At 39.3% G+C, this 25695-nt stretch overlaps 4 protein-coding genes and 1 long non-coding RNA gene across 5 annotated transcripts; all 5 read right to left on the bottom strand.

Moving 5' to 3' along the window:
* Positions 1-542: 542 nt before the first annotated feature.
* On the bottom strand, positions 543-3875 carry LOC145496027 (holothin acyltransferase-like). Its single transcript, XM_081475641.1, has one exon. The coding sequence runs from the start codon at positions 2471-2473 to the stop codon at positions 1403-1405; it is 1071 nt and encodes a 356-aa protein (XP_081331767.1). The 5' UTR covers positions 2474-3875; the 3' UTR covers positions 543-1402.
* Positions 3876-6263: 2388 nt separating this feature from the next.
* Positions 6264-7313, bottom strand: LOC145496036 (holothin acyltransferase-like). The gene has a single exon (XM_081475652.1). It carries the CDS (start codon positions 7304-7306, stop codon positions 6398-6400), a length of 909 nt encoding a protein of 302 aa, XP_081331778.1. The 5' UTR covers positions 7307-7313; the 3' UTR covers positions 6264-6397.
* Positions 7314-10291: 2978 nt separating this feature from the next.
* Positions 10292-11729, bottom strand: LOC145496078 (uncharacterized). The gene is made up of 2 exons (XR_014050514.1): positions 11513-11729; positions 10292-10838 (listed from the first exon to the last, which is right to left on the bottom strand). It is a non-coding gene; the product is annotated as an uncharacterized LOC145496078 (long non-coding RNA).
* Positions 11730-18076: 6347 nt separating this feature from the next.
* On the bottom strand, positions 18077-19215 carry LOC145496029 (holothin acyltransferase-like). The gene has a single exon (XM_081475643.1). The coding sequence runs from the start codon at positions 19211-19213 to the stop codon at positions 18143-18145; it is 1071 nt and encodes a 356-aa protein (XP_081331769.1). The 5' UTR covers positions 19214-19215; the 3' UTR covers positions 18077-18142.
* Positions 19216-22158: 2943 nt separating this feature from the next.
* Positions 22159-24258, bottom strand: LOC145496028 (holothin acyltransferase-like). Its single transcript, XM_081475642.1, has one exon. The coding sequence runs from the start codon at positions 23374-23376 to the stop codon at positions 22306-22308; it is 1071 nt and encodes a 356-aa protein (XP_081331768.1). The 5' UTR covers positions 23377-24258; the 3' UTR covers positions 22159-22305.
* Positions 24259-25695: the final 1437 nt, after the last annotated feature.

Raw genomic sequence — 25695 nt, 5'->3', positions numbered from 1 at the left:
CAAAATTTTGAGTTTCTCAGAGCAAATCCCTTTTCAAAGTACTTAAAGTTGGAGGTTGGAGGAGGGTGTTGCAGAATTCTCCACAGCGTTAAGGGAATCTCTGCGTTCCGCTGGTTCAGCAATCAATCGGACTGTATCGTTCTGTTTTCTTACGTTTATTTACGATCCACACGTTCTACATTCAATCGATCTCTATTCATTCTGTCAGTTACAGGATAGCGATTCTATTTATTGGTTATTACAACGGAAATACATGCCTAAACTACATAAAGCCATTATATTCTTAATACTTATTTGTGGGTTTCTAAGCTCCTATTGTATTTTCTATTGCATGATTTCACCCGGGCTAATCCGATTAACAACACTGTAAATTATTCCCAAAAGTCACACATTCCTCTACGTCAGAGGGTGTTCGAAACCAAATTTGCACTCACAATTTCCCTAGATTATTCTTTATTTCATTGTCGGTAACATAAGCCAACCTTCTTGAAGTTATTTCAAATTATACGCAAACACGTTTCACAACAGAGGGGAGGGGGGGGGGGAGGTTGAGGCGTCTACTCCCCCACTTCCCCAGCTGTTGCAGGTTCAAGAGGTTAAACTTCGAGATTCCCTTTTAAAGACAGACAATGGACTGCAAGGCTGATACTACGTGAAAATCGTTTCGAGACATGACAAGAACCGATAAAGCAGGATCGTAACAGTAGACAGCGGTTTCGTCCTTCTTGGGACTCGTCAACACTGTGTAGTGAAGATATGTAACGCCAGCCGAACAGCCAACGTACGTAAATTGCAAAATGATCCGTTCACTACTATATCACGTTGCGTACTTTGAACTCTAGTTCGTATAGTGTGATCGTCCGGGTGAGTGTAGTTCTGAAAGGAACTGTTGGTGACTGACGTTTCGACAACCTGAGCGGAAGTCATCTGCAGAGTCAAGTGCAGAACTACACTCACCCGGACGATCACACTATACGAACTACTGATACTCCTGGGTTCAAACCATTTACTATGGTACTTTGAACTCTCTTGCGCCCCGAAACACGAGTTGCCACATCACATGTTTCGAGGCGCAAGGAGACAAAGTGTCACGATTGGTGTCTCGAAAAGCAAAAAAATGAATGTGGCTGGACAAGGCCAGCCTAAACATTTAAACCCATGGCCAGCACCATGCTTTAAAAACGCAGCGTATCGGAACCGTGAGAAGTCCTACGGTCCAAAAATACATCAATCAGAAACCAGAAACTGCAAGGGACTGCATACGATAAACGCTGCCAAAGTAGGATCTATAAGAGACCTCTTGTAGAGTTTTAATAGTTAAAAGTTCGAGTTTCCCTTTTAAAGTTGCTTTACACAAAATGCAAAATGTGCAAACTGACCGGTACAGAAGTGGAAAGCAGGCTTAACCAAACTGAACCGTAGTGACACCGAACCATTTATCAAAACGTGCATCAGGGATATTATTCATGACCATGTACGCCAACTCAAGCGACCTCTTTCCTTGAAGCCTTTCGCACAGTCTCGTGGCCTTCTCTGTAGGTGCGTCAATGCAGACCACAGGAGCAGGTTTTTCATGTCGAAGAAGCTCCTCAAACACTGCTTTCAACAACTTCTCTGCAATTGCCTCTGAATCTGCATAAAGCGGGCCAATCTTGTAACTCGCTTTGATGAACGTTGGGCGGGCCACCGTATAACCCACGATAGAACCTTCACTGTCTATGGCGACACGTGCGTAACTGCCTGAGACACGAAGCCACTTTGACAAGAAGGCGTGACGTTCAAAGCCAAACACCGTGGTGTCATACATGAACAGCGATTCCAGATTCACTTCTTCAATGGACTTGATTTTTACGGGAGATCTTTTCGATGTCTCGGAGAAGCAGGCTATGGTGGCTGGAATGTTAAAGATGAAGAATGCTCCATGAAAAAGACTACGAAATCCATAGCGTTGGTTTATTTTCTCTTGGTGTGGGCCCGCAATTGTTCCAATGCTGGGAAAACTCTTCAAAATTGCATACGCGGCTTCACAAATCTTTTTGCCGTATCCGTTTCTTCTGTATTCCTTGCTCACGATATAACAACCAGCGAAAGCAAAGCTGTCACCATATTTTGCCACTGTAATACAGCCGACAGGTTTCCCGTTCAACTCACCGACAAAAGCAGCTGTTGGATCACAAGCCATGAAACATTCAGCATCTTGTAAACCTGGCCCCCAGCCTTCCCTGATCATTGCATTTATGACGATATTTTGGAATTCCTTTTCTGTCTTAATGAGGCGAACTTTGAACTGCCCCGTGCCAGATAAGCTCATATATGGTTTGGTCGCCACAAGAAGGTGTCTGTTTCTTTGAGTTTGATAAAATCCATGACGAGAATTAGCGAATGCGAAGCGACTGATCAAGCAACGAGCAGCTAAGCCACGAGCCGCGAAAAAAGCCACGGTAGAGAAGTAGTAAGGAGTAGAGAGTCTCATTTCAGCGTATTTCCAGGTAGACGACCTTGTTGATACAAATCATGTAACTGTCTGTTGAAATTAGACTACGAGTAGTCCCTCTTTCGCTTAGTCCGTCGTGCGTGACGCGAAAGAAAACCGCGAGAAAAAAATGGCCGCGCGAAATCCTGGAGGCGAGGAGCAAAATAGGGACTACTCGTAGTCTAGTTGAAATAGGCTGTGGTGTGTTGTCGAATAGGTTTATTCTGCTTGTTCATACACACCGCGTGGATGTGTGTGCTTTCTACATTTACATAATGTGCTATCCTACTTAAATATGCGTACACAAAATATAATATACAATAGGTGCTAATTCTCACGTGCCAATATGTTACATCCCCTTCTCTTAAAAAACTATGTTAGTTGAAATGAAAACAAACAAAAACAAAATATTCATTCGGGCCAATGTCTCAGGTACACGTATCTTGTATATACGTTGACAATGAATAAAATTAGAATATATAGGGATTTTCTGTCTAGTGTTCATGTATCATGCTAATAACTACTAAAGCAAGCGTCAGAGATTAAGTCTTTCCGGTGCTCGGATTTCACGTCCCGCGCGAGATTTTCTTGGTCCTTTCTCGGCTTCTGTTAAGGTGGGACATTGTGGGTTGGCGCTTGAGGGCCGTATAATCAAATTGCCACTCGATGGGTTGTTTGCTGAATTGCCTGCTGCGGTGGACTCTCGTGGATTGGCGCTTGAAGATTGTGCAGTCATACTTCCTTGAGGAATGCAATTCGACAAGTTGTTTGCTAAGTTGTTGGAAGCATTATTTGGTCTGAGATGGATTCTATTTCTTCGTAGTTGAGCACCAGTTCCAGTTTCTGTTGCCATAATTCGCTTCTGCTGGCCTCTCTTGATTTAACTCTAGAAATTATTCTTGTAAAACGCTGCCACCATGTGGTGTGTTGTCGAATAGGTTTATTCTGCTTGTTCATACACACCGCGTGGATATGTGTGCTTTCTACATTTACATAATGTGCTATCCTACTTAAATATGCGTACACAAAATATAATATACAATAGGTGCTCATTCTCACGTGCCAATATGTTACATAGGCGTCTGTTGATATTCAATGTCATAGTACCCTGCGAGACAGAGGTTCTCTTTCCTTTATGCTCGGTGAGAGACGAGAGATATAACCTCTGCTCACAACAACTCGATCGTTAGATAACCAGGGACAAATTAATTAAAAATACCGGAAAGCACGTACAGTCTAAAGTCTACAATAAGCCCAATCTAGCAGGTAAAAAAGCTAACCGGTAACTTCGCTAGTGCGCCAAATCAGTCATTCTTTTGGGTTGTTTATGTATTCATATTTGTGTAACCTTGTAGGATCTTGCAGACGTTTTGCATGAGTCCTAACCAAATTTTCATTTATTTCAGGCACGAGAGACCTAATTTAGAATCGGTTGATTCGCATATCAAACTTATGCTATAGAAACATTAACATTTGCTTAAATTAGTCCCAAGCCTCCATATTGCTCACCTGACATACACAGTGCAATTAAATATGCAAAGAGTGCCAATGTTCAAAATGGCGGGCAACAGAGTGATGCGGGAGCGTCAGATTCCGAAGAGATTTATTGACAAACTACGGATAGGAATATTTTTCCAGTGGAGATAACACAGATCGACAATCCGAGAAACATGGTTAAAACTAGACGCTTTGCTGTGTGTATCCAGGCAGTCGTTATACTGAGTAGCACTAGCTATATTGCAATTGAGCTAAATGTTTTGCATTTGAAGTCGTACGAAATTCAATCGAATCGATGTGCTCAAGCTATTCTGCCTTTGATTGCGTTTATTGGAATCGATTAATAGCTTGTTACTCGTTTGCAGGCCCCTAGGGCGTGAAATGAGTCAAGGTCTTTATATCAGCCTATAAACAGTTTCAGGATATTTTTCTTAGCCTTTGTCGTTGTTTTGTTTTGTTTTGTTTTTTTGTTTTTTGTGTTTTGCGTTTCTCAAGCAACATGGCGGCTCCATACTGGGCTCTGTAAATTTGTGCAAAGTATTTCGACGAATATTTGAGGTTTGGGAAAACGCACAGACTTAAAAATTAGAGAAGTGTCATCTTTATAACACAACAATAACATCACAATTTCTTGACTTTATCCACTAAATGGTTTTCAAAAATTTTTTTATTGCGTCAGGATTGCGTGACAGTGCAAGCCAAGAATTGTTTTCCCGCGGTCAACGTACATTAGTTTCTTTCAGCTTAAATGTACTATGATTCGCTACATGGGTTTCATTCTTGTAAAGACACGTTTCGTATGCTAGTCAACATCAGACTCAACATACATTTTCAAAAGTATAACGTTAGTTTTCTTTTTTTGGAAAGCTATTTACACTTTATCAATGCGTTTTTCACTCAATTTTCACTTAGTGCGATCTGAAGTTCTTAGCTTGGGATGACAGATTGACTGAAAACTAGAGTGGCCAATCAAATTACTAGATTTGGCATGCTAGCCAATCAGACGTTTGCTGGCGTTTGCATGTAGCACTTTATTGGCATTAAATGGCGTCCGTTTGTCGATCTGTGTGCCTTGTTGTTTCTACTCGCGGCGTGTAAAATCTATATCGAATATCATCAAGCAAATGTGAAAACCTAAGCCGTGTATTACACTGTGATAAAACACGACGGGTATTTGAGAAGACGAGGAAAATGTAAAAAATACGAGCCGCTTTCCTAATAAAGTAAAAGCTTTTTGCTGCTGACATTGACATTCAATGCTGGCTGCAACTCCTGAATAAACGAGATCTCCTTAACCTTACAATGGTAGTCAGTCCTGCCGGACGCCAAAATGTCAAAACGGTCCCATTTGATGTTGTGACCAGTTGTTTTTACGTAATCAGCAATACCAGAAGAGTGATCATGTTTCGAAAGGGCTTTGAAATGTTCCGTTTTCCGGTCGTGAAGTCTTCGCTTCGTTTTCCCACTGTAAAAGTAATTGCAGTTCCTGTAACTAGCTGTATAAATGACTTTGGATAATTGTGATCGGTTGAGACGGTCCTTGTATGGGAAGAAGGATTTGATGCGCTGGGTGTTTTTGACGTTAACAAAAGAGTAGAAACGATCTGCAGAAGATTTTAGACGCCTATTTAGTATGATTGCTATGGAGACCTATAGAAGGTAATGAAATAATAACATCTTTTCTGGGGGCTGTTGTACGGGTTCATTTATATTTTCCATTGTCACTTTACAAACTCCGTTTGAAACGTCTTGAATTTCTACTGCAGATGTTTTCTGTCCCAACGACTGAACGTAACTTAGAAAACCTAATGAAAAATGAAGAGAAATCTGGAACTTAATTTAATAGAAAGAAAGACGTCACCTTCGCTTAATTAAGCAAGACACAGTACTTCTCAAAACTTCAAAATGGTGTAACATACATAAATTATCTTCCGCTAGCTCATTAATAATTCTTCAAGTTTAAATAAAAACCAGCGAAAAATCCGACAGTCAGGGAGCAAAATCAAATGGAGAGGAAATTTGGACAGTTTTCGAAATTCGTGCGCAATGTTTTCATAGATAATAAGATAACATCCTAGTCATATTTGGAAAAAAAATATGTGTAAAAAATTAATAGATTAAGAGATCTCTGACTGTCAAGTCAAATTGGACTCGGCCTGTGACTTCCAGTTACCCCAGTTTTGACACTCCTTGGAATATGTTTCAAGCAACTGTTTTAAAATTTTGAGTTTCTCAGAGCAAATCCCTTTTCAAAGTATTTAAAGTTGAAGATTGGAGCAGGGCAGGGGGGGGGGGGAGGGCACCCTCTCCCCCACTTACCCACATGTTGCAGGTTCAAGAGTTAAAAGTTCGAGTTTCCCTTTTAAAGTTGCCTACAAAATGTAAAATGGGCTTGCAAACTGACCGGTATAGAAGTGGAAAGCAGGCTTAACCAAACTGAACCGTAGTGACACCGAACCATTTATCAAAACGTGCATCAGGGATATTATTCATGACCATGTACGCCAACTCAAGCGACCTCTTTCCTTGAAGCCTTTCGCACAGTCTCGTGGCCTTCTCTGTAGGTGCGTCAATGCAGACCACAGGAGCAGGATTTTCATGTCGAAGAAGCTCCTCAAACACTGCTTTCAACAACTTCTCTGCAATTGCCTCTGAATCTGCATAAAGCGGGCCAATCTTGTAACTCGCTTTGATGAACGTTGGGCGGGCCACCGTATAACCCACGATAGAACCTTTACTGTCTATGGCGACACGTGCGTAACTGCCTGGGACACGAAGCCACTTCGACAAGAAGGCGTGACGTTCAAAGCCAAACACCGTGGTGTCATACATGAACAGCGATTCCAGATTCACTTCTTCAATGGACTTGATTTTTACGGGAGATCTTTTCGATGTCTCGGAGAAGCAGGCTATGGTGGCTGGAATGTTAAAGATGAAGAATGCTCCATAAAAAAGACTACGAAATCCATAGCGTTGGTTCATTTTCTCTCGCTGCAGGCCCGCGATTGTTCCAATGCTGGGAAAACTCTTTACACTTGCATAGGCGGCTTCATAAATCTCTTTGCCGTATCCCTTTCTTCTGTATTCCTTGCTCACGATATAACAACCAGTGAAAGCAAAGCTGTCGCCATATTTTGCCGCTGTCATACAGCCGACAGGTTTCCCGTTCAACTCACCGACAAAAGCAGCTGTTGGATCACAAGCCATAAAACATTCAGCATCTTGTAAACCTGGCCCCCAGCCTTCCTTCACCAGTGCATTTATGACGATACTTTGGAATTCCTTTTCTGTCTTAATGAGGCGAACTTTGAACTGCCCCGTGCCAGATAAGCTCATATATGGTTTGGTCGCCACAAGAAGGTGTCTGTTTCTTTGAGTTTGATAAAATCCATGACGAGAATTAGCGAATGCGTAGCGACTGATCAAGCAGCGAGCAGCTAAGCCGCAAGCCGCGAAAAAAGCCACGGTAGAGAAGTAGTAAGGAGTAGAGAGTCTCATTTCAGCGTATTTCCAGGTAGACGACCTTGTTGATACAAATCATGTAATTGTCTGTTGAAATTAGACTACGAGTAGTCCCTCTTTGCTTAGTCCGTCGTGCGTGACGCGAAGGAAATTCGCGAGAAAAAAATGGCCGCGCGAAATCCTGGGGGCTCCTCGCCTCCAGGATTTCGCGCGACCATTTTTTTCTCGCGGTTTTCTTTCGCGTCACGCACGACGGACTAAGCGAAAGAGGGACTACTCGTAGTCTAGTTGAAATAGGCGTCTGTTGATATTCAATGTCATAGTACCCTGCGAGACAGAGGTTCTCTTTCCTTTATGCTCGGTGAGAGACGAGAGATATAACCTCTGCTCACAACAACTCGATCGTTAGATAACCAGGGACAAATTAATTAAAAATACCGGAAAGCACGTACAGTCTAAAGTCTACAATAAGCCCAATCTAGCAGGTAAAAAAGCTAACCGGTAACTTCGCTAGTGCGCCAAATCAGTCATTCTTTTGGGTTCCCTTACCAAAACAGCTGTATTTTTAAACTGATTTTAAACTGTTTTGAACGTATTTTGACGATTTAAACAGTATTTTGAAGTCACTATAGGGTATTTTTGTGCTATTTTGTACAAAATTCAAAATTTTGCTTCTTGTTTGTAATGTATTTCAAGTATAGTTAAAACCTACTTCATGATATTGGAATGATTTTCACTCTGTTTTTAACGTAGTTTGAGCTCAAAACAGGGTTTAAATAGGGGATTTAAAATCTATTTTAATACTATGGCCACAAAAATTTCGTTCAAACAGTTTAAAAATTCTAGTTAAACCCTGTTTTGAAAGTTATGTTGGCAATGGCCGTAGGTTTAAAAAGTATTTTACAAATTTTCAGTGTTAAAATAGTCTTTAAATAGGATATTTAAAATGTAGTTGACATGCCAAGAACATAAAATATGTTTTAAATAGGAAGTTTAAAACCTATTTGAGATAGCAATTCATATTATAAGCTTTAAAATACAACCAAAACAGTCTGTTTTAAACATATTTTAAGTTTTAATCAGGCGAGTATACTATTTAAATAGTAGTTTTAAATAATGACAATAATGTCTATCTTAAAAACAGATTTTAAATACACTATTTTTGCACTATTTATAAATCTAGCCCAATGGAAATTTATAATTCAATCAACATAATTTGCATCCCCTTTTTGAAAACTGCTTTAGTGTGTAAGCTTTTAAGACTCTCTCAATATCAAAATCAATCAAAAATTTAGCCAAGCCAAAAACATGAATCTGTGGACAAACAAACCTTTTCGCAAAATAGCACTCTCTTGCCGCCCTGCATGTACATGTATTCCTGTCTTTCTTTTTTTTCGAAGTATCAAGCACTGTTTATAACCAAAATGGCAGGCAAAGACTGAACAACTCCAGGACTTCCCAGAGGAGTTTTTCGACAGGCGTTAAAGTGAATCCCAGTCTTCTCTAAAAGGACATGGTCACAGATGCCATGTTTGTTCACAAGTGAGGTTCAGGTTGAGAGCATGTGCTAAGCCGCATGTACATGCACAATATATAAGTTCTATCAAAAGTGTCATCACTTTAAAAATTTACCAGGAGCAATCAAATCTCTGAAAGCAGCAACTAATAACTCAAGGAAAATTGATCCAAGTAATTGGTTGACATTACTTATTACTGATTGGGGCTACTCCTAATGGCAAAACATGCCATCAGTCACAAAGTAGACCAGAATTAAGATCTCACAATCAAATCACAAAAAAATCACATCTACTCAATATTAAAAAGAAAATTGCAAGGTACATGTAACTAGCTTGCAGTAATTAGCAAATTATTGATTGTGGTCAGTCATCATGTACGTGCTTCAAGATTACATAATTTACATACATGTAATTTTGGCAGAAAGTGTCCCACTCAGTGTGCACGTGAAAGATCTCAAAACAAATCACAAGAAATGACAACCACTGAATATGAAAAAGAAAATTGCTTGTAGTAATCAGCCAGTTATTTATTGTGGTCCCTCATCATGGTATACATGCTTCAAGATCTTGCAAAAGTGCTGTCACTCACAAAGTACACCAAAATCAAGATCTCACAACCAAATTCCTTTTTTTTTTTGTTCTCTCAAACAATTCTTTTTTTCCTGTTTCCCATATGAGCAGTTACAGTTTTCCAGATTTGACAGTCATTTAATTTTGAAGTCAAAAGTGGTTTGAACTAATATTTGTGTACAACAGTTTAGTCATTATTGTTAACAATGTAGGAAATCCATTTTTTTTTGTCTAAACAGTTGTTAATGATAAAAGTTGTTGTTCCAGTCTGTTATGAGCAGACTTATGTTGAATTTAGTGGTTGGTTTCAATGACAGATGCTGTGACCAGGCTAATATTATGAGAGTCTGTGCTCTGATCTGTTAACAAGAGGCATTCACTACTAACATCACAGCAAGCTGGCAAAAAGCGCCGGTTCCACAATAACTGTGAATAATAATTATTATTGGATGAGGTCGAGCAAAATATCATGATTTGTCAGTGGCAAGCAGATCAATTATTTCCCGAAGCTGAAGGCTGAGGCAAATAATTGATCTGTGACCACCCAGTTTGGTTTCACATTTAAATCACTCTCTGACAGCTCAGCGAAGCGATCTGCCATTTAAATTATTTCACCTGAGAGCTTGGTTTCAATTACGCATGAGAGGAAAATTCAATATTATTTGCAGCAAACACATTTACACGGCACTATGCATGAGCAGATCATTGTTTGTAGGCAGTTATTTACACGTCACTTGGTGGGCTCTCAGCCAATGAAAAGGAAGACAAAATGCACCGAATGATAAAAAGTTTTATTTTTCAGTTGTCAACAATAACATTTCAGAACACCTAGAGGCCTTTGCGCATTTGCTTGGATGCCATCTTGCAAACTAGAGCACAAGCTTCAAGATCTCGCGAGCAACAACTACCGAACCAAGACTTGGAACATTTCATTATTAATTATGTACATGAATCAACTGCATTATCCACTTACCCATTCATTCATGTCCTAGTGGGCTATTCTGTAACTGGTTAAATTTACTCTGTTTCTTGAAAATGTTACAAGCAAAAGCGAATAAAGAACCCTCACTGGACCACATAAAAATGCCTTGGTGGTAAATCACACTGGTTCCGCAAATCTTTCCCAACTTAATTGTTTCATCTGCTTCAGTTTCTTGCAAAGAATGAAATACTTCAGCTACATGTAGTTTTCTGTGTTTTCATCCTTCTCTTATTACTTTGTCCTCTTGTCTTTCATTATTTTTTCTTCTTCTTGCCAGGTAATTTCTTCTTCCTGAACCTTGGTTGTGCTTAGTCATATTTTTTGGAAATATATCAACCTGCCACATAAATATAGTGCATTCATCTAATCAAAAATTTGTTGAATTTGAACTACACTGAATGCTTGTCTATCCCCCACTGAAGGTCAAAACTAACATGTGCATGGGGAGAAGTCCCTATCACTAGGCCCTTCAACCATTTTCCAGAGCCCCTTTGTGTGAATATCATTTTTGCCAAGAAATCTACACCCATAATAGAGAAGAATGAAAATAATTAAAGTAAAATTAACGATAGAAACAATAGGACGAATACAGGTTGAGTGACACCTAAAGTCGCAACCAAAATGCAAAGATTCGACTGTCCATGGCAGGCTTGGATTTCATGTGTTATAGCATGCAATTACTCAATACATGAACATGTGTACAACACATTCTTGCACGACAAAATGCGAGTCCATTCATTCGAATGTCCCAATTTTGTTCTTCGAGTGTTCGGACCCAATCGTTCGATTAAGTTCGAATTGGTACGTGATTAGTTACGTCTGGAGCAAAGCCATGCATCTAAGAGAAAGCTTCTTTTATGAATAAACATTTGGCGCATCCAACCAAGAAATCGCGCAAGCATTACCCGCGTATGTCTCAATGTAAAATACCTGAAAATACGCTTGAAAAAGTTACGAGGGTTGTAAACAAAAAAATGAAGTTTAAGCAGATAAAATAAACAGATACCGTACCGTTAAAAATCCTGGGCTAAGAACTATATCCAATGTGGCGATCGATGCGATCCTCTTGCTTCGTTTTGGCGGTCGTAACTTTTGGCGCAAACGGATTTTCCGGTCGATTTTCCGCTGACCCGCCGGTGCAATACTCTGATGCGAGCATTTTGGTCAGCTGTGATTGCATGAAACATCATGTGAATGACCACGTGACTTGTTTCCATTTCAAAATTGTTGTGTAAAACGGAGGTTTCGTTCAAGTCGTTTAAAACCAGTGCAACAGTTCATTTGTTTGTTTTTTTACCTTTTTCTGGACCAAAAGTTAAGGGACCGAACCGAATCATATGACTCGTGGGTGCAGCGACCATGATTTATCTTTCTGATAGACTTCAACTTGGTAATGTCTCAAGGAAATGGAGGTAAGCCGACCATCTTCTGTCTTGGTGTGTCTTTCATTCGAAAAGATGCATGCACATGTAAATACATGTAACATATCTGTAACCACATCAGCTGTTTTATCGAATTAGATGATTGCCCGTGAAACATAGATCTGAATTTTGAATTGTTCTTCGTCCAGTCTACATAATTAGGTACTGTTCTATATACATGTATGATCGGTTATATGGCAGTTATATGTTTGCAACTGTGTATGCCATTTTTGTGCAGTCGTAAATTACTCATCCATTGTGATCATTTTACTATCTTAACATGGCATAAACTGATCGATCTCTTCGTAGGGAAATTAAAGTGCGAGCTGTGGAAGTTGAATCAAACAGTTTGTTTTTCTTCAAGTGGAAAGGCAACTTTATAGACTTAACATGATAACAAAACATACATGGAGGCTAAAATATTAAACCCTGCAATAACTAAACAATGCAGTAAATAATTTTGTTTTTATTTTCAGCTTTGAGAAACAGGAGATGGAGAGTGGTGCTGCCCTGTTAGGGCCAAAGTCTCTGTGAGTTTAATAGGGGTCTTTCAACTGCCTTCTGGTTACAAAGTTATTGCTGCAATTCTGCAATCGTTGGTAAATTTTTAAAGGAGGAAATAACTAAATTTAGGGTTAGAAAGGAAGCTATATGTAGCTACTACAGTCATGCCACATCAGTGAAAGTACAGTTGTTTCTTGTTGGAAATGAATGAACCTTACAACTTGATGGGATAATTTTTGTTAACTTGTAAATAATAATATTATCGATCATATATTACATACACTGCGGCTACAAAGTTTATTTCAAGGGGAACATGGTATGCATTAATTAATTCTTTCATGATTGAATACTGTGGTCTTTGTAAAACTTTACCTCAAATTGCACATAACCTTGACTTGTGACAGCTTGGGTTCCCTATGACTTACTGCAAGTGGTTTTGGTTTTTTAAGCTTCATCTTGCCAGGGCCAGAAAAAAAAAATGAAATCTAGCTGCCCAGTGGGCCAGTATATTTTAGTTTTCAGTTGGCTCCACTAAAATATTACTAATGCCCAATGGGCATGTAGGGTTCATGCCTTATCAACTACATCATTTACTAGTTGCTGTCTATATTCAGTGATAGACTATAACAAAATGAGTTTACTGGCACTATGAAACTAGGTGAAAGAAACTACCAACAGTGACAATTGTTATGTCAGATACAAAGTATGCTTGGATTTTAAATTAATCCATGCTTTCAACTCACTGTTTTGCTCATCTTGCAGTCTTAAGTTTTGAAATAGGCTTTGATTGGAAATTATCATTCACAAGATTATATGTACTGAGGCTAATTTTACTTGCCCACCTGACCAGACCTCCAAACTTCCATTTTTACTTGCCCAAGAGCAAAATTTACTTGCCCCAGGCAATGGGATGTGGTTTTTCCCTGCCCTGCTTGCTAAGACTACGAGTATTCCCTCTTTGGCTTAGGGCCTCTTCATATGAGCCCGGTCAACCAGCCTGGCTCATTTTCTGAGATCTCACCTGGCCACTCCTTCCTTCGTAAAAATTTTGATGTGTTCATATATGTATGAGAAGCCAGGCTGGCCTGGTTACTGAGATCTCAGTTTTTGCGTCCAAGATCTCAGTGACCAGGATGAAAATTTTCCCATATGAACGCTCCAGCTCGGGTAACCAGGACGAAACTTTTTAGGCAAAATAGCTTCGCTTTTGCAACACAGCACTTGGCCAGTTACCTCGCTCATACGAAGAGGCCCTTAGTCTATGTATCATGCGTGACACAAAAGAAAATCAACATATTTTTCTCGCTGTTTTCATTTGCATCACACACAATAGACTAAGCGAAAGAGGCCGGGACTACTCATAGTCTGAATATCTGTAGGCCCAATAAGATGGTACAGCTTTAGTTGCTACATGCACTTGTACATGTACATAAAACAAGTCCATGACTCAAAATCAAACCCACAACTTGCTTGCAACTGTAACATGGACCACATAAATGATGCAGGATTTAGTTGCAGCCTCAGACATTGCTCAGTGATGAAAGATGAACAAAACCTTTGCACAACATGATCATCACCTACTAAATTTACAAAAGTCACACATAATGAGTTGTACCCTCTAAATTGGCCTAAGGGTTCCCTTGATTAGAAGTGATTGATGCATGTACTGCATGTACATTTACAATGTATATAGTTCCCATGTACAGACCAGGGTTGTCATTAATTTTTTAGTCACCTGTAGCCTTATTCTCCACACCCATAGCAAATTTGTTACTTTGTGGGTGATTTCTCTAAACAACAGGGAATTTCACCTGCAGCATCAAGGGAAAATCAAGCATATATACTCAGCCATAACAGGTGTTACGGCTTACAACCCTTAATGACAGCCCTGCAGACATAGCATACCAGTACAAGTAAATAACCTGTATTTAGTCTTAAAATGAGTGATACAGAAGATGTTTTATACTAAGTAATGGACCCTTAGCCTCAAGTTCTCAATTGGTATTGATACATGCATGTTCCTTTGACTCCTTTACATTGTTTGCAATTCTTCTTAACAAAGAAACTATGTACCACTGATGATGGCCGTACACTCAAAAATGTTTTGGTTTTTAAAACTGTAGTAACTTTTAGCCTTTTATACATGTACAGTAGACAAAAAAAATATTATCGCAGGCTCAAGTGTTATTACAGCTTTTCATATACAGATACAGTAAGTGTAGAGCTACATACATTGATTATACAAGTAAAGAAAGAAGTAGAGCCAAGCACCCCCATCAAGCATGAGTTTGCCCTACACTTACTTCTAGCATGTCATGTGTTGTTCACAGCTAGAGCAAAGTTACATGTAAGTTTAAGATTTTTTTGACACTATTTTTGAACTATTTAAATACTATTTTTATACTATTTTTACAGTATTTTCATACTGTTTTTATACTATTTTGTGCTATTTTTATGCTGTTTTATACTATATTACTGTATGCCATTTCTAGACTATTTTAAAGCTATTTTCATATATTTATATTGTATTTGACATTTTTTTTTTCATGTATGATCCACTTTAATTTTTAAACTGTTTAAAGTACTATTGAAATATGTTTTGAGACAGTGGATTTCAATAGTGTTTTAAACAGGTTTTAACACCTTTAAAATCAGTCGAAAAATATGTTAAAAATATAATTTTGCACCTATTTTAAACCTATTTTGTACAAAATACTTTTAAAATTGTCATTTAAACTAGTTTAAAAATAGTCTTGCAGATTAAAAGCTGTTTTTAAAACGATTTGTGCCCTGTTTTTATTCCGAATGCTGTGTTCCTCGAGAGATTTTTAAAGTAGTTACAGACTATTTTAATTATATTTTTAAACTTAGCAAAGGATTTCGAGTTTTGGAATTTTAACTATATTTTTAAAAGCTTTTCAAAATACATTTCAAACTTTCTTTCAATAGTGTTTTAAACAGGTTTAAACACCATTCAAAGCAGTCGAAAACTACGTTAAAAATACACTTTTCGCCCTGTTTTTAATCTATTTCATAAAATAGGTTTAAAACAGTTTTTAAAAATAGTATTTAAATACATTTAAAATAGTGTTAGGTTTGGTAAGGGTTGTTTATGTATTCATATTTGTGTAACCTTGTAGGATCTTGCAGATGTTTTGCATGAGTACTAACCAAATTTTCATTTATTTCAGGCACGAGAGACCTAATTTAGAATCGGTCGATTCGCATATCAAACTTATGTTATAGAAACATTAACATTTGCTTAAATTAGTCCCAAGCCTCCATATTGCTCACCTGACATACACAGTGCAATTAAATATGCAAAGAGCGCCAATGTTCAAAATGGCGGGCAACAGAGTGATGCGGGAGCGTGAGATTCCGAAGAGATTTATTGACAAACTACGGATAGGAATATTTTTCCAGTGGAGATAACACAGATCGACAATCCGAGAAACATGGTTAAAACTAGACGCTTTGCTGTGTGTATCCAGGCAGTCGTTATACTGAGTAGCACTAGCTATATTGCAATTGAGCTAAATGTTTTGCATTTGAAGTCGTACGAAATTCAATCGAATCGATGTGCTCAAGCTATTCTGCCTTTGATTGCGTTTATTGGAATCGATTAATAGCTTGTTACTCGTTTGCAGGCCCCTAGGGCGTGAAATGAGTCAAGGTCTTTATATCAGCCTATAAACAGTTTCAGGATATTCTCCTTAGCCTTTGTCGTTGTTTTGTTTTGTTTTGTTTTTGTGTTTTTTGTGTTTTGCGTTTCTCAAGCAACATGGCGGCTCCATACTGGGCTCTGTAAATTTGTGCAAAGTATTTCGACGAATATTTGAGGTTTGGGAAAACGCACAGACTTAAAAATTAGAGAAGTGTCATCTTTATAACACAACAATAACATCACAATTTCTTGACTTTATCCACTAAATGGTTTTCAAAAATTTTTTTATTGCGTCAGGATTGCGTGACAGTGCAAGCCAAGAATTGTTTTCCCGCGGTCAACGTACATTAGTTTCTTTCAGCTTAAATATACTATGATTCGCTACATGGGTTTCATTCTTGTAAAGACACGTTTCGTATGCTAGTGAACATCAGACTCAACATACATTTTCAAAAGTATAACGTTAGTTTTCTTTTTTTGGAAAGCTATTTACACTTTATCAATGCGTTTTTCACTCAATTTTCACTTAGTGCGATCTGAAGTTCTTAGCTTGGGATGACAGATTGACTGAAAACTAGAGTGGCCAATCAAATTACTAGATTTGGCATGCTAGCCAATCAGACGTTTGCTGGCGTTTGCATGTAGCACTTTATTGGCATTAAATGGCGTCCGTTTGTCGATCTGTGTGCCTTGTTGTTTCTACTCGCGGCGTGTAAAATCTATATCGAATATCATCAAGCAAATGAGAAAACCTAAGCCGTGTATTACACTGTGATAAAACACGACGGGTATTTGAGAAGACGAGGAAAATGTAAAAAATACGAGCCGCTTTCCTAATAAAGTAAAAGCTTTTTGTTGCTGACATTGACATTCAATGCTGGCTGCAACTCCTGAATAAACAAGATCTCCTTAACCTTACAATGGTAGTCAGTCCTGCCGGACGCCAAAATGTCAAAACGGTCCCATTTGATGTTGTGACCAGTTGTTTTTACGTAATCAGCAATACCAGAAGAGTGATCATGTTTCGAAAGGGCTTTGAAATGTTCCGTTTTCCGGTCGTGAAGTCTTCGCTTCGTTTTCCCACTGTAAAAGTAATTGCAGTTCCTGTAACTAGCTGTATAAATGACTTTGGATAATTGTGATCGGTTGAGACGGTCCTTGTATGGGAAGAAGGATTTGATGCGCTGGGTGTTTTGACGTTAACAAAAGAGTAGAAACGATCTGCAGAAGATTTTAGACGCCTATTTAGTATGATTGCTATGGAGACCTATAGAAGGTAATGAAATAATAACATCTTTTCTGGGGGCTGTTGTACGGGTTCATTTATATTTTCCATTGTCACTTTACAAACAGTTTCCGTTTGAAACGTCTTGAATTTCTACTGCAGATGTTTTCTGTCCCAACGACTGAACGTAACTTATTAAACCTAATGAAAAATGAAGAGAAATCTGGAACTTAATTTAATAGAAAGAAAGACGTCACCTTCGCTTAAGCAAGACACAGTACTTCTCAAAACTTCAAAATGGTGTAACATACATAAATTATCTTCCGCTAGCTCATTAATAATTCTTCAAGTTTAAATAAAAACCAGCGAAAAATCCGACAGTCAGGGAGCAAAATCAAATGGAGAGGAAATTTAGACAGTTTTCGAAATTCGTGCGCAATGTTTTCATAGATAATATGATACCATCCTAGTCATATTTGGAAAAAAAATATGTGTAAAAAATTAATAGATTAAGAGATCTCTGACTGTCAAGTCAAATTGGACTCGGCCTGTGACTTCCAGTTACCCCAGTTTTGACACTCCTTGGAATATGTTTCAAGCAACTGTTTTAAAATTTTGAGTTTCTCCGAACAAATCCCTTTTCAAAGTATTTAAAGTTGAAGATTGGAGCAGGGCAGGGCTGGGGGGGGGGGGGGGAGGACACCCACTCCCCCACTTAGCCACATGTTGCAGGTTCAAGAGTTAAAAGTTCGAGTTTCCCTTTTAAAGTTGCCTACAAAATGTAAAATGGGCTTGCAAACCGACCGGTATAGAAGTGGAAAGCAGGCTTAACCAAACTGAACAGTAGTGACACCGAACCATTTATCAAAACGTGCATCAGGGATATTGTTCATGACCATGTACGCCAACTCAAGCGACCTCTTTCCTTGAAGCCTTTCGCACAGTCTCGTGGCCTTCTCTGTAGGTGCGTCAATGCAGACCACAGGAGCAGGTTTTTCATGTCGAAGAAGCTCCTCAAACGCTGCTTTCAACAACTTCTCTGCAATTGCCTCTGAATCTGCATAAAGCGGGCCAATCTTGTAACTCGCTTTGATGAACGTTGGGCGGGCCACCGTATAACCCACGATAGAACCTTCACTGTCTATGGCGACACGTGCGTAACTGCCTGGGACACGAAGCCACTTCGACAAGAAGGCGTGACGTTCAAAGCCAAACACCGTAGTGTCATACATGAACAGCGATTCCAGATTCACTTCTTCAATGGACTTGATTTTTACGGGAGATCTTTTCGATGTCTCGGAGAAGCAGGCTATGGTGGCTGGAATGTTAAAGATGAAGAATGCTCCATAAAAAAGACTACGAAATCCATAGCGTTGGTTCATTTTCTCTCGCTGCAGGTCCGCGATTGTTCCAATGCTGGGAAAACTCTTTACACTTGCATACGCGGCTTCATAAATCTCTTTGCCGTATCCCTTTCTTCTGTATTCCTTGCTCACGATATAACAACCAGTGAAAGCAAAGCTGTCACCATATTTTGCCGCTGTTATACAGCCGACAGGTTTCCCGTTCAACTCACCGACAAAAGCAGCTGTTGGATCACAAGCCATAAAACATTCAGCATCTTGTAAACCTGGCCCCCAGCCTTCCTTCACCAGTGCATTTATGACGATACTTTGGAATTCCTTTTCTGTCTTAATGAGGCGAACTTTGAACTGCCCCGTGCCAGATAAGCTCATATATGGTTTGGTCGCCACAAGAAGGTGTCTGTTTCTTTGAGTTTGATAAAATCCATGACGAGAATTAGCGAATGCGTAGCGACTGATCAAGCAGCGAGCAGCTAAGCCGCGAGCCGCGAAAAAAGCCACGGTAGAGAAGTAGTAAGGAGTAGAGAGTCTCATTTCAGCGTATTTCCAGGTAGACGACCTTGTTGATACAAATCATGTAATTGTCTGTTGAAATTAGACTACGAGTAGTCCCTCTTTGCTTAGTCCGTCGTGCGTGACGCGAAGGAAATTCGCGAGAAAAAAATGGCCGCGCGAAATCCTGGGGACTCCTCGCCTCCAGGATTTCGCGCGACCATTTTTTTCTCGCGGTTTTCTTTCGCGTCACGCACGACGGACTAAGCGAAAGAGGGACTACTCGTAGTCTAGTTGAAATAGGCGTCTGTTGATATTCAATGTCATAGTACCCTGCGAGACAGAGGCTCTCTTTCCTTTATGCTCGGTGAGAGACGAGAGATATAACCTCTGCTCACAACAACTCGATCGTTAGATAACCAGGGACAAATTAATTAAAAATACCGGAAAGCACGTACAGTCTAAAGTCTACAATAAGCCCAATCTAGCAGGTAAAAAAGCTAACCGGTAACTTCGCTAGTGCGCCAAATCAGTCATTTTTTTGGGTTGTTTATGTATTCATATTTGTGTAACCTTGTAGGATCTTGCAGACGTTTTGCATGAGTGCTAATCAAATTTTCATTTATTTCAGGCACGAGAGACCTAATTTAGAATCGGTTGATTCGCATATCAAACTTATGCTATAGAAACATTAACATTTGCTTAAATTAGTCCCAAGCCTCCATATTGCTCACCTGACATACATAGTGCAATTAAATATGCAAAGAGTGCCAATGTTCAAAATGGCGGGCAACAGAGCGAAGCGTGAGCGTGAGATTCCGAAGAGATTAATTGACAAACTACGGATAGGACTATTTTTCCATTGGAGATAACACAGATCGACAATCCGAGAAACATGCATGGTTAAAACTAGACGCTTTGCTGTGTGTATCCAGGCAGTCGTTATACTGAGTAGCACTAGCTATATTGCAATTGAGCTAAATGTTTTGCATTTGAAGTCGTACGAAATTCAATCGAATCGATGTGCTCAAGCTATTCTGCCTTTGATTGCATTTATTGGAATCGATTAATAGCTTGTTACTCGTTTGCAGGCCCCTAGGGCGTGAAATGAGTCAAGGTCTTTATATCAGCCTTTAAACGTTTCAGGATATTTTCCTTAGCCTTTGTCGTTGTTTTGTTTTGTTTTGTTTTGTTTTTTCTTGCGTTTCTCAAGCAACATGGCGGCTCCATACTGGGCTCTGTAAATTTGTGCAAAGTATTTCGACGAATATTTGAGGTTTGGGAAAACGCACAGACTTAAAAATTAGAGAACTGTCATTATAACATCACAATAACATCACAATTTCTTGACTTTATCCACTAAATGGTTTTCAAATAATTTTTTTATTGCGTCAGGATTGCGTGACAGTGTAAGCCAAGAATTTGTTTTGCCGGGGTCAACACACATTAGTTTCTTTCAGCTTAAATGTACAATGATTCGCTACATGGGTTTCAGTCTTGTAAAGACACGTTTCGTATGCTAGTCAACATCAGACTCAACATACATTTTCAAAAGGATAACAGTCAGTTTTCGTTTTTTGGAAAGCTATTTATACTGTGTCAATGCGTTTTTCACTCAATTTTCACTTAGTGCGATCTGAAGTTCTTAGCTTGGGATGACAGATTGACTGAAAACTAGAGTAGCCAATCAAATTACTAGATTTGGCATGCTAGCCAATCAGACGTTTGCTGGCGTTTGCATGTAGCACTTTATTGGCATTAAATGGCGTCCGTTTGTCGATCTGTGTGCCTTGTTGTTTCTACTCGCGGCGTGTAAAATCTATATCGAATATCATCAAGCAAATGAGAAAACCTAAGCCGTGTATTACACTGTGATAAAACACGACGGGTATTTGAGAAGACGAGGAAAATGTAAAAAATACGAGCCGCTTTCCTAATAAAGTAAAAGCTTTTTGCTGCTGACATTGACATTCAATGCTGGCTGCAACTCCCGAATAAACAAGATCTCCTTAACCTTACAATGGTAGTCAGTCCTGCCGGACGCCAAAATGTCAAAACGGTCCCATTTGATGTTGTGACCAGTTGTTTTTACGTGATCAGCAATATATATACCAGAAGAGTGATCATGTTTCGAAAGGGCTTTGAAATGTTCCGTTTTCCGGTCGTGAAGTCTTCGCTTCGTTTAACTAGCTGTATAAATGACTTTGGATAATTGTGATCGGTTGAGACGGTCCTTGTATGGGAAGAAGGATTTGATGCGCTGGGTGTTTTGACGTTAACAAAAGAGTAGAAACGATCTGCAGAAGATTTTAGACGCCTATTTAGTATGATTGCTATGGAGACCTATAGAAGGTAATGAAATAATAACATCTTTTCTGGGGGCTGTTGTACGGGTTCATTTATATTTTCCATTGTCACTTTACAAACAGTTTCCGTTTGAAACGTCTTGAATTTCTACTGCAGATGTTTTCTGTCCCAACGACTGAACGTAACTTATTAAACCTAATGAAAAATGAAGAGAAATCTGGAACTTAATTTAATAGAAAGAAAGACGTCACCTTCGCTTAAGCAAGACACAGTACTTCTCAAAACTTCAAAATGGTGTAACATACATAAATTATCTTCCTCGAGCTCATTAATAATTCTTCAAATTTAAATAAAAACCAGCGAAAAATCCGACAGTCAGGGAGCAAAATCAAATGGAGAGGAAATTTGGACAGTTTTCGAAATTCGTGCGCAATGTTTTCATAGATAATAAGATAACATCCTAGTCATATTTGGAAAAAAAATATGTGTAAAAAATTAATAGATTAAGAGATCTCTGACTGTCAAATCAAATTGGACTCGGCCTGTGACTTCCAGTTACCCCAGTTTTGACACTCCTTGGAATATGTTTCAAGCAACTGTTTTAAAATTTTGAGTTTCTCAGAGCAAATCCCTTTTCAAAGTATTTAAAGTCGAAGATTGGAGCAGGGCAGGGTGGAGGGGGGGGGGGGAGGGGGGAGGGCACCCAATCCCCCACTTACCCACATGTTGCAGGTTCAAGAGTTAAAAGTTCGAGTTTCCCTTTTAAAGTTGCCTACAAAATGTAAAATGGGCTTGCAAACTGACCGGTATAGAAGTGGAAAGCAGGCTTAACCAAACTGAACAGTAGTGCAACCGAACCATTTATCAAAACGTGCATCAGGGATATTATTCATGACCATGTACGCCAACTCAAGCGACCTCTTTCCTTGAAGCCTTTCGCACAGTCTCGTGGTCTTCTCTGTATGTGCGTGAATGCAGACCACAGGAACAGGTTTTTCATGTCGAAGAAACTCCTCAAACACTGTTTTCAACAGCTTCTCTGCAATTGCCTCTGAATCTGCATAAAGCGGGCCAATCTTGTAACTCGCTTTGATGAACGTTGGGCGGGCCACCGTATAACCCACGATAGAACCTTCACTGTCTATGGCGACACGTGCGTAACTGCCTGAGACACGAAGCCACTTTGACAAGAAGGCGGGACGTTCAAAGCCAAACACCGTGGTGTCATACATGAACAGCGATTCCAGATTCACTTCTTCAATGGACGTGATTTTTACGGGAGATCTTTTGGATGTCTCGGAAAAGCAGGCTATGGTGGCTGGAATGTTAAGGATGAAGAGTGCTCCATGAAAAAGACTACGAAATCCATAGCGTTGGTTTATTTTCTCTTGGTGTGGGCCTGCAATTGTTCCAATGCTAGGAAAACTCTTCAAAATTGCATACGCGGCTTCATAAATCTCTTTGCCGTATCCCTTTCTTCTGTATTCCTTGCTCACGACGTAAGAACCAGGGAAAGCAAAGCTGCCACCATATTTTGCCGCTGTAACACAGCCGATAGGTTTCCCATTCAACTCACCGACAAAAGCAGCTGTTGGATCACAAGCCATAAAACATTCAGCGTCTTTTAAACCTGGCCCCCAGCCTTCCTTCACCAGTGCATTTATGACGATACTTTGGAATTCCCTTTCTGTCTTAATGAGGCGAACTTTGAACTGCCCCGTGCCAGATAAGCTCATATATGGTTTGGTCGCTACAAGAAGCTGTCTGTTTCTTTGAGTTTGATAAAATCCATGACGAGCATTAGCGAATGCGAAGCGACTGATCAAGGAGCGAGCAGCTAAGCCATGAGCCGCGAAAAGGGCCACGGTAGAGAAGTAGTAAGGAGTAGAGAGTCTCATTTCAGCGTATTTCCAGGTAGGCGACCTTGATGATTCAAATCTAATTGTCTGTTTAAATAGACATCTGTTGATATTCTATATGATAGTACCCTGCGAGACAGAGATTATTTTTCCGTTATGCTCGGTGAGAGACGAGAGATAACTTCTGCTCACAACAACTCGATCGTTACATAACCAGGGACAAATCAATTAAAAATACCGCAAAGCACGTACAGTCTAAAGCCTAAAATAAGCCCAATCTAGCAGGTAAAAAAGCTAACCGGTAACTTCGCCAGTGCGCCAAATCTTCTGATATTTTCGCCGCAAGAGATAGTTCAGTCATTGTATTGGGGGTTTATGTATTCATATTTCTAGGATGGAGGTGAGTAGGGGTATGCATGATCTCGCCGATCTGTGCCTTTTTTTCACCAAATCCGTCGATCCGCCAATAGTTTTGTTCCAATCTGAAACCACAACCACATCCGGAAACAGAAGTGTAAAAGTTCAACGGTAAACTGGTAAATGTGAATACCAGTGTAAATTTCGCCCAAATAGTAAAGAAGGCAATATGCTTGATGACTTTAGCACAGTACAATTCCAATGAAAGTCTGACACCTGAGTTTGAATGAGCTTCGCAATTCGTTCGAAAAAAGAAATAATTTGGATGAACTCATTAACATACCGACCAAGGCTGAAGAAAGATCTTTGATGCAAATTTCGTTTAGGACCCTAGATTCGAGCATCAAGACAGGTACAATCCGGAATCCGAGCCAAAATTCACAGCTGATCCGCGATCCATAGCTGTGTTTTCAAAATCCGCGAACCCGCTCGATTTATTGCAAAAATCCACAGTTCGTGCGCTCGAGGCCAAATGCGTCGTTTCGAAAACCTATTCAGCCCTGTCTTGTAGGATTTTGAAGACGTTTTGCATGAGTGCTAATCAAATTTTCATTTATGTCAGGCACGAAAGGTCTTACTTCAATATAGAATCGGTTGATTCGCATATCAAAGTTATTCTATCATGTAGAAACCTGAACATTTGCTTAAATTGGTCCCAAGTCTCCATATTGCTCACCTGACATGCACAATACAGTTAAATTGCAAAGAGCGTCAATGTTCAAAATGGCGGACAAAAGAGCGAAGCGGGAGCGTGAGATTCCGAAGAGATTTATTGACGAATTCGCAGAAGCTAGGCCCAAGAATTACAAGAAATAAATAAAAACTATACGGATAGGAATATTTAGCCAGTGGAGATAACACATGTTGACAAAGGGAAAAACATGGTTAAAATTAATTTCAAAGTGTACAGTAAGAAATTTGACGAATGGAGGCCATGGGATGAAAATAACTGGCCAGTAATACGATTAGAACCGATGTCACAACCAAACGATGATTCCCTTAGCGATCGCCTGCAAGCTTTTAATTTAATTGGCGATAAATTCGTGAGATCAGTCTGAAATCGAAGATGGGCATCAAGTCGTTTTACATTTGTCCGTGGAGATGGCAACAGATGTGGATGTGATGTGGATGTGGAACCAAATGTGCTCCGTCATTAATATATCTGATACTTTAGCACATGTACATTAATTTTTCTGCATTTAGCTCTTATTAACCGAGCTGGAGGTCTGTATGGGAGAATCTTGACCGAGGCCAAGATTCTCCCATACAGACCGACTTAGCTCGGTTAATAAGATGTTTATTATATGGCAAAGAAGAAAACTTTAATTGGTTTAATGTAACTGTTTCGCTGACATTTTGCTCGCGAACGGCGATGAGCTTAACTTAAACCAGCCGAAATTTGCTCGTCTTCTTTACTTTTTTTTTTTGTCATCAGGCTTTTTGGCACTTCCATAAATGATTGAGAAGAAAATAAAAGAAAATGGTAAACATTTTTGTATTTTAGTTTGCTACATTTTCAACGCAAAATGAAACCGGTCTAGATGCCGGTCTAGATGGGAAAATCTAGACCGCGATCAATATCGATTCAGCCAATCAAATTCGCGAATTCGGTAGTTCCCAGTCCTCGTGAGACACAGCCATATAATAACTATGAATAGCTGATGTACAATTATTTTCACTTGCCTGTGAATTATTTACATACAATGTAAACATGAGAATGCGACAAAATGTAGATCTGAAAATATATGAAAGAAATGTCTCAAGTGCTTCTTTTCGCCGAATTTTTACTGGATATTGATAAGGAAATACTTAGGCAGATATTTCTTGTTGATTTCGAGTTAACAGAAAAATGACTTTTGTGTTTTAGTGGATGTTCATGAAATGGCCAAAAATCGTAAAGCCGCATGTAAACAGTACCCTAGCACAGAAAAAAATATTGAA

Source organism: Orbicella franksi, chromosome 8 (genome assembly GCF_964199315.1).
Source record: "Orbicella franksi chromosome 8, jaOrbFran1.1, whole genome shotgun sequence".
Classification (NCBI taxonomy): Eukaryota; Metazoa; Cnidaria; class Anthozoa; order Scleractinia; family Merulinidae; genus Orbicella; species Orbicella franksi.
Note: the sequence above shows the minus strand (reverse complement) of the source record. Positions and strands in the feature narration are given on the sequence as shown.

What these genes read in the sequence shown, in the direction of transcription:
- LOC145496027 (XM_081475641.1), bottom strand. Translation starts at nt 2,473, where the DNA reads ATGAGACTCTCTACTCCTTACTACTTCTCTACCGTGGCTTTTTTCGCG.
- LOC145496036 (XM_081475652.1), bottom strand. Translation starts at nt 7,306, where the DNA reads ATGAGCTTATCTGGCACGGGGCAGTTCAAAGTTCGCCTCATTAAGACA.
- LOC145496028 (XM_081475642.1), bottom strand. Translation starts at nt 23,376, where the DNA reads ATGAGACTCTCTACTCCTTACTACTTCTCTACCGTGGCCCTTTTCGCG.
- LOC145496029 (XM_081475643.1), bottom strand. Translation starts at nt 19,213, where the DNA reads ATGAGACTCTCTACTCCTTACTACTTCTCTACCGTGGCTTTTTTCGCG.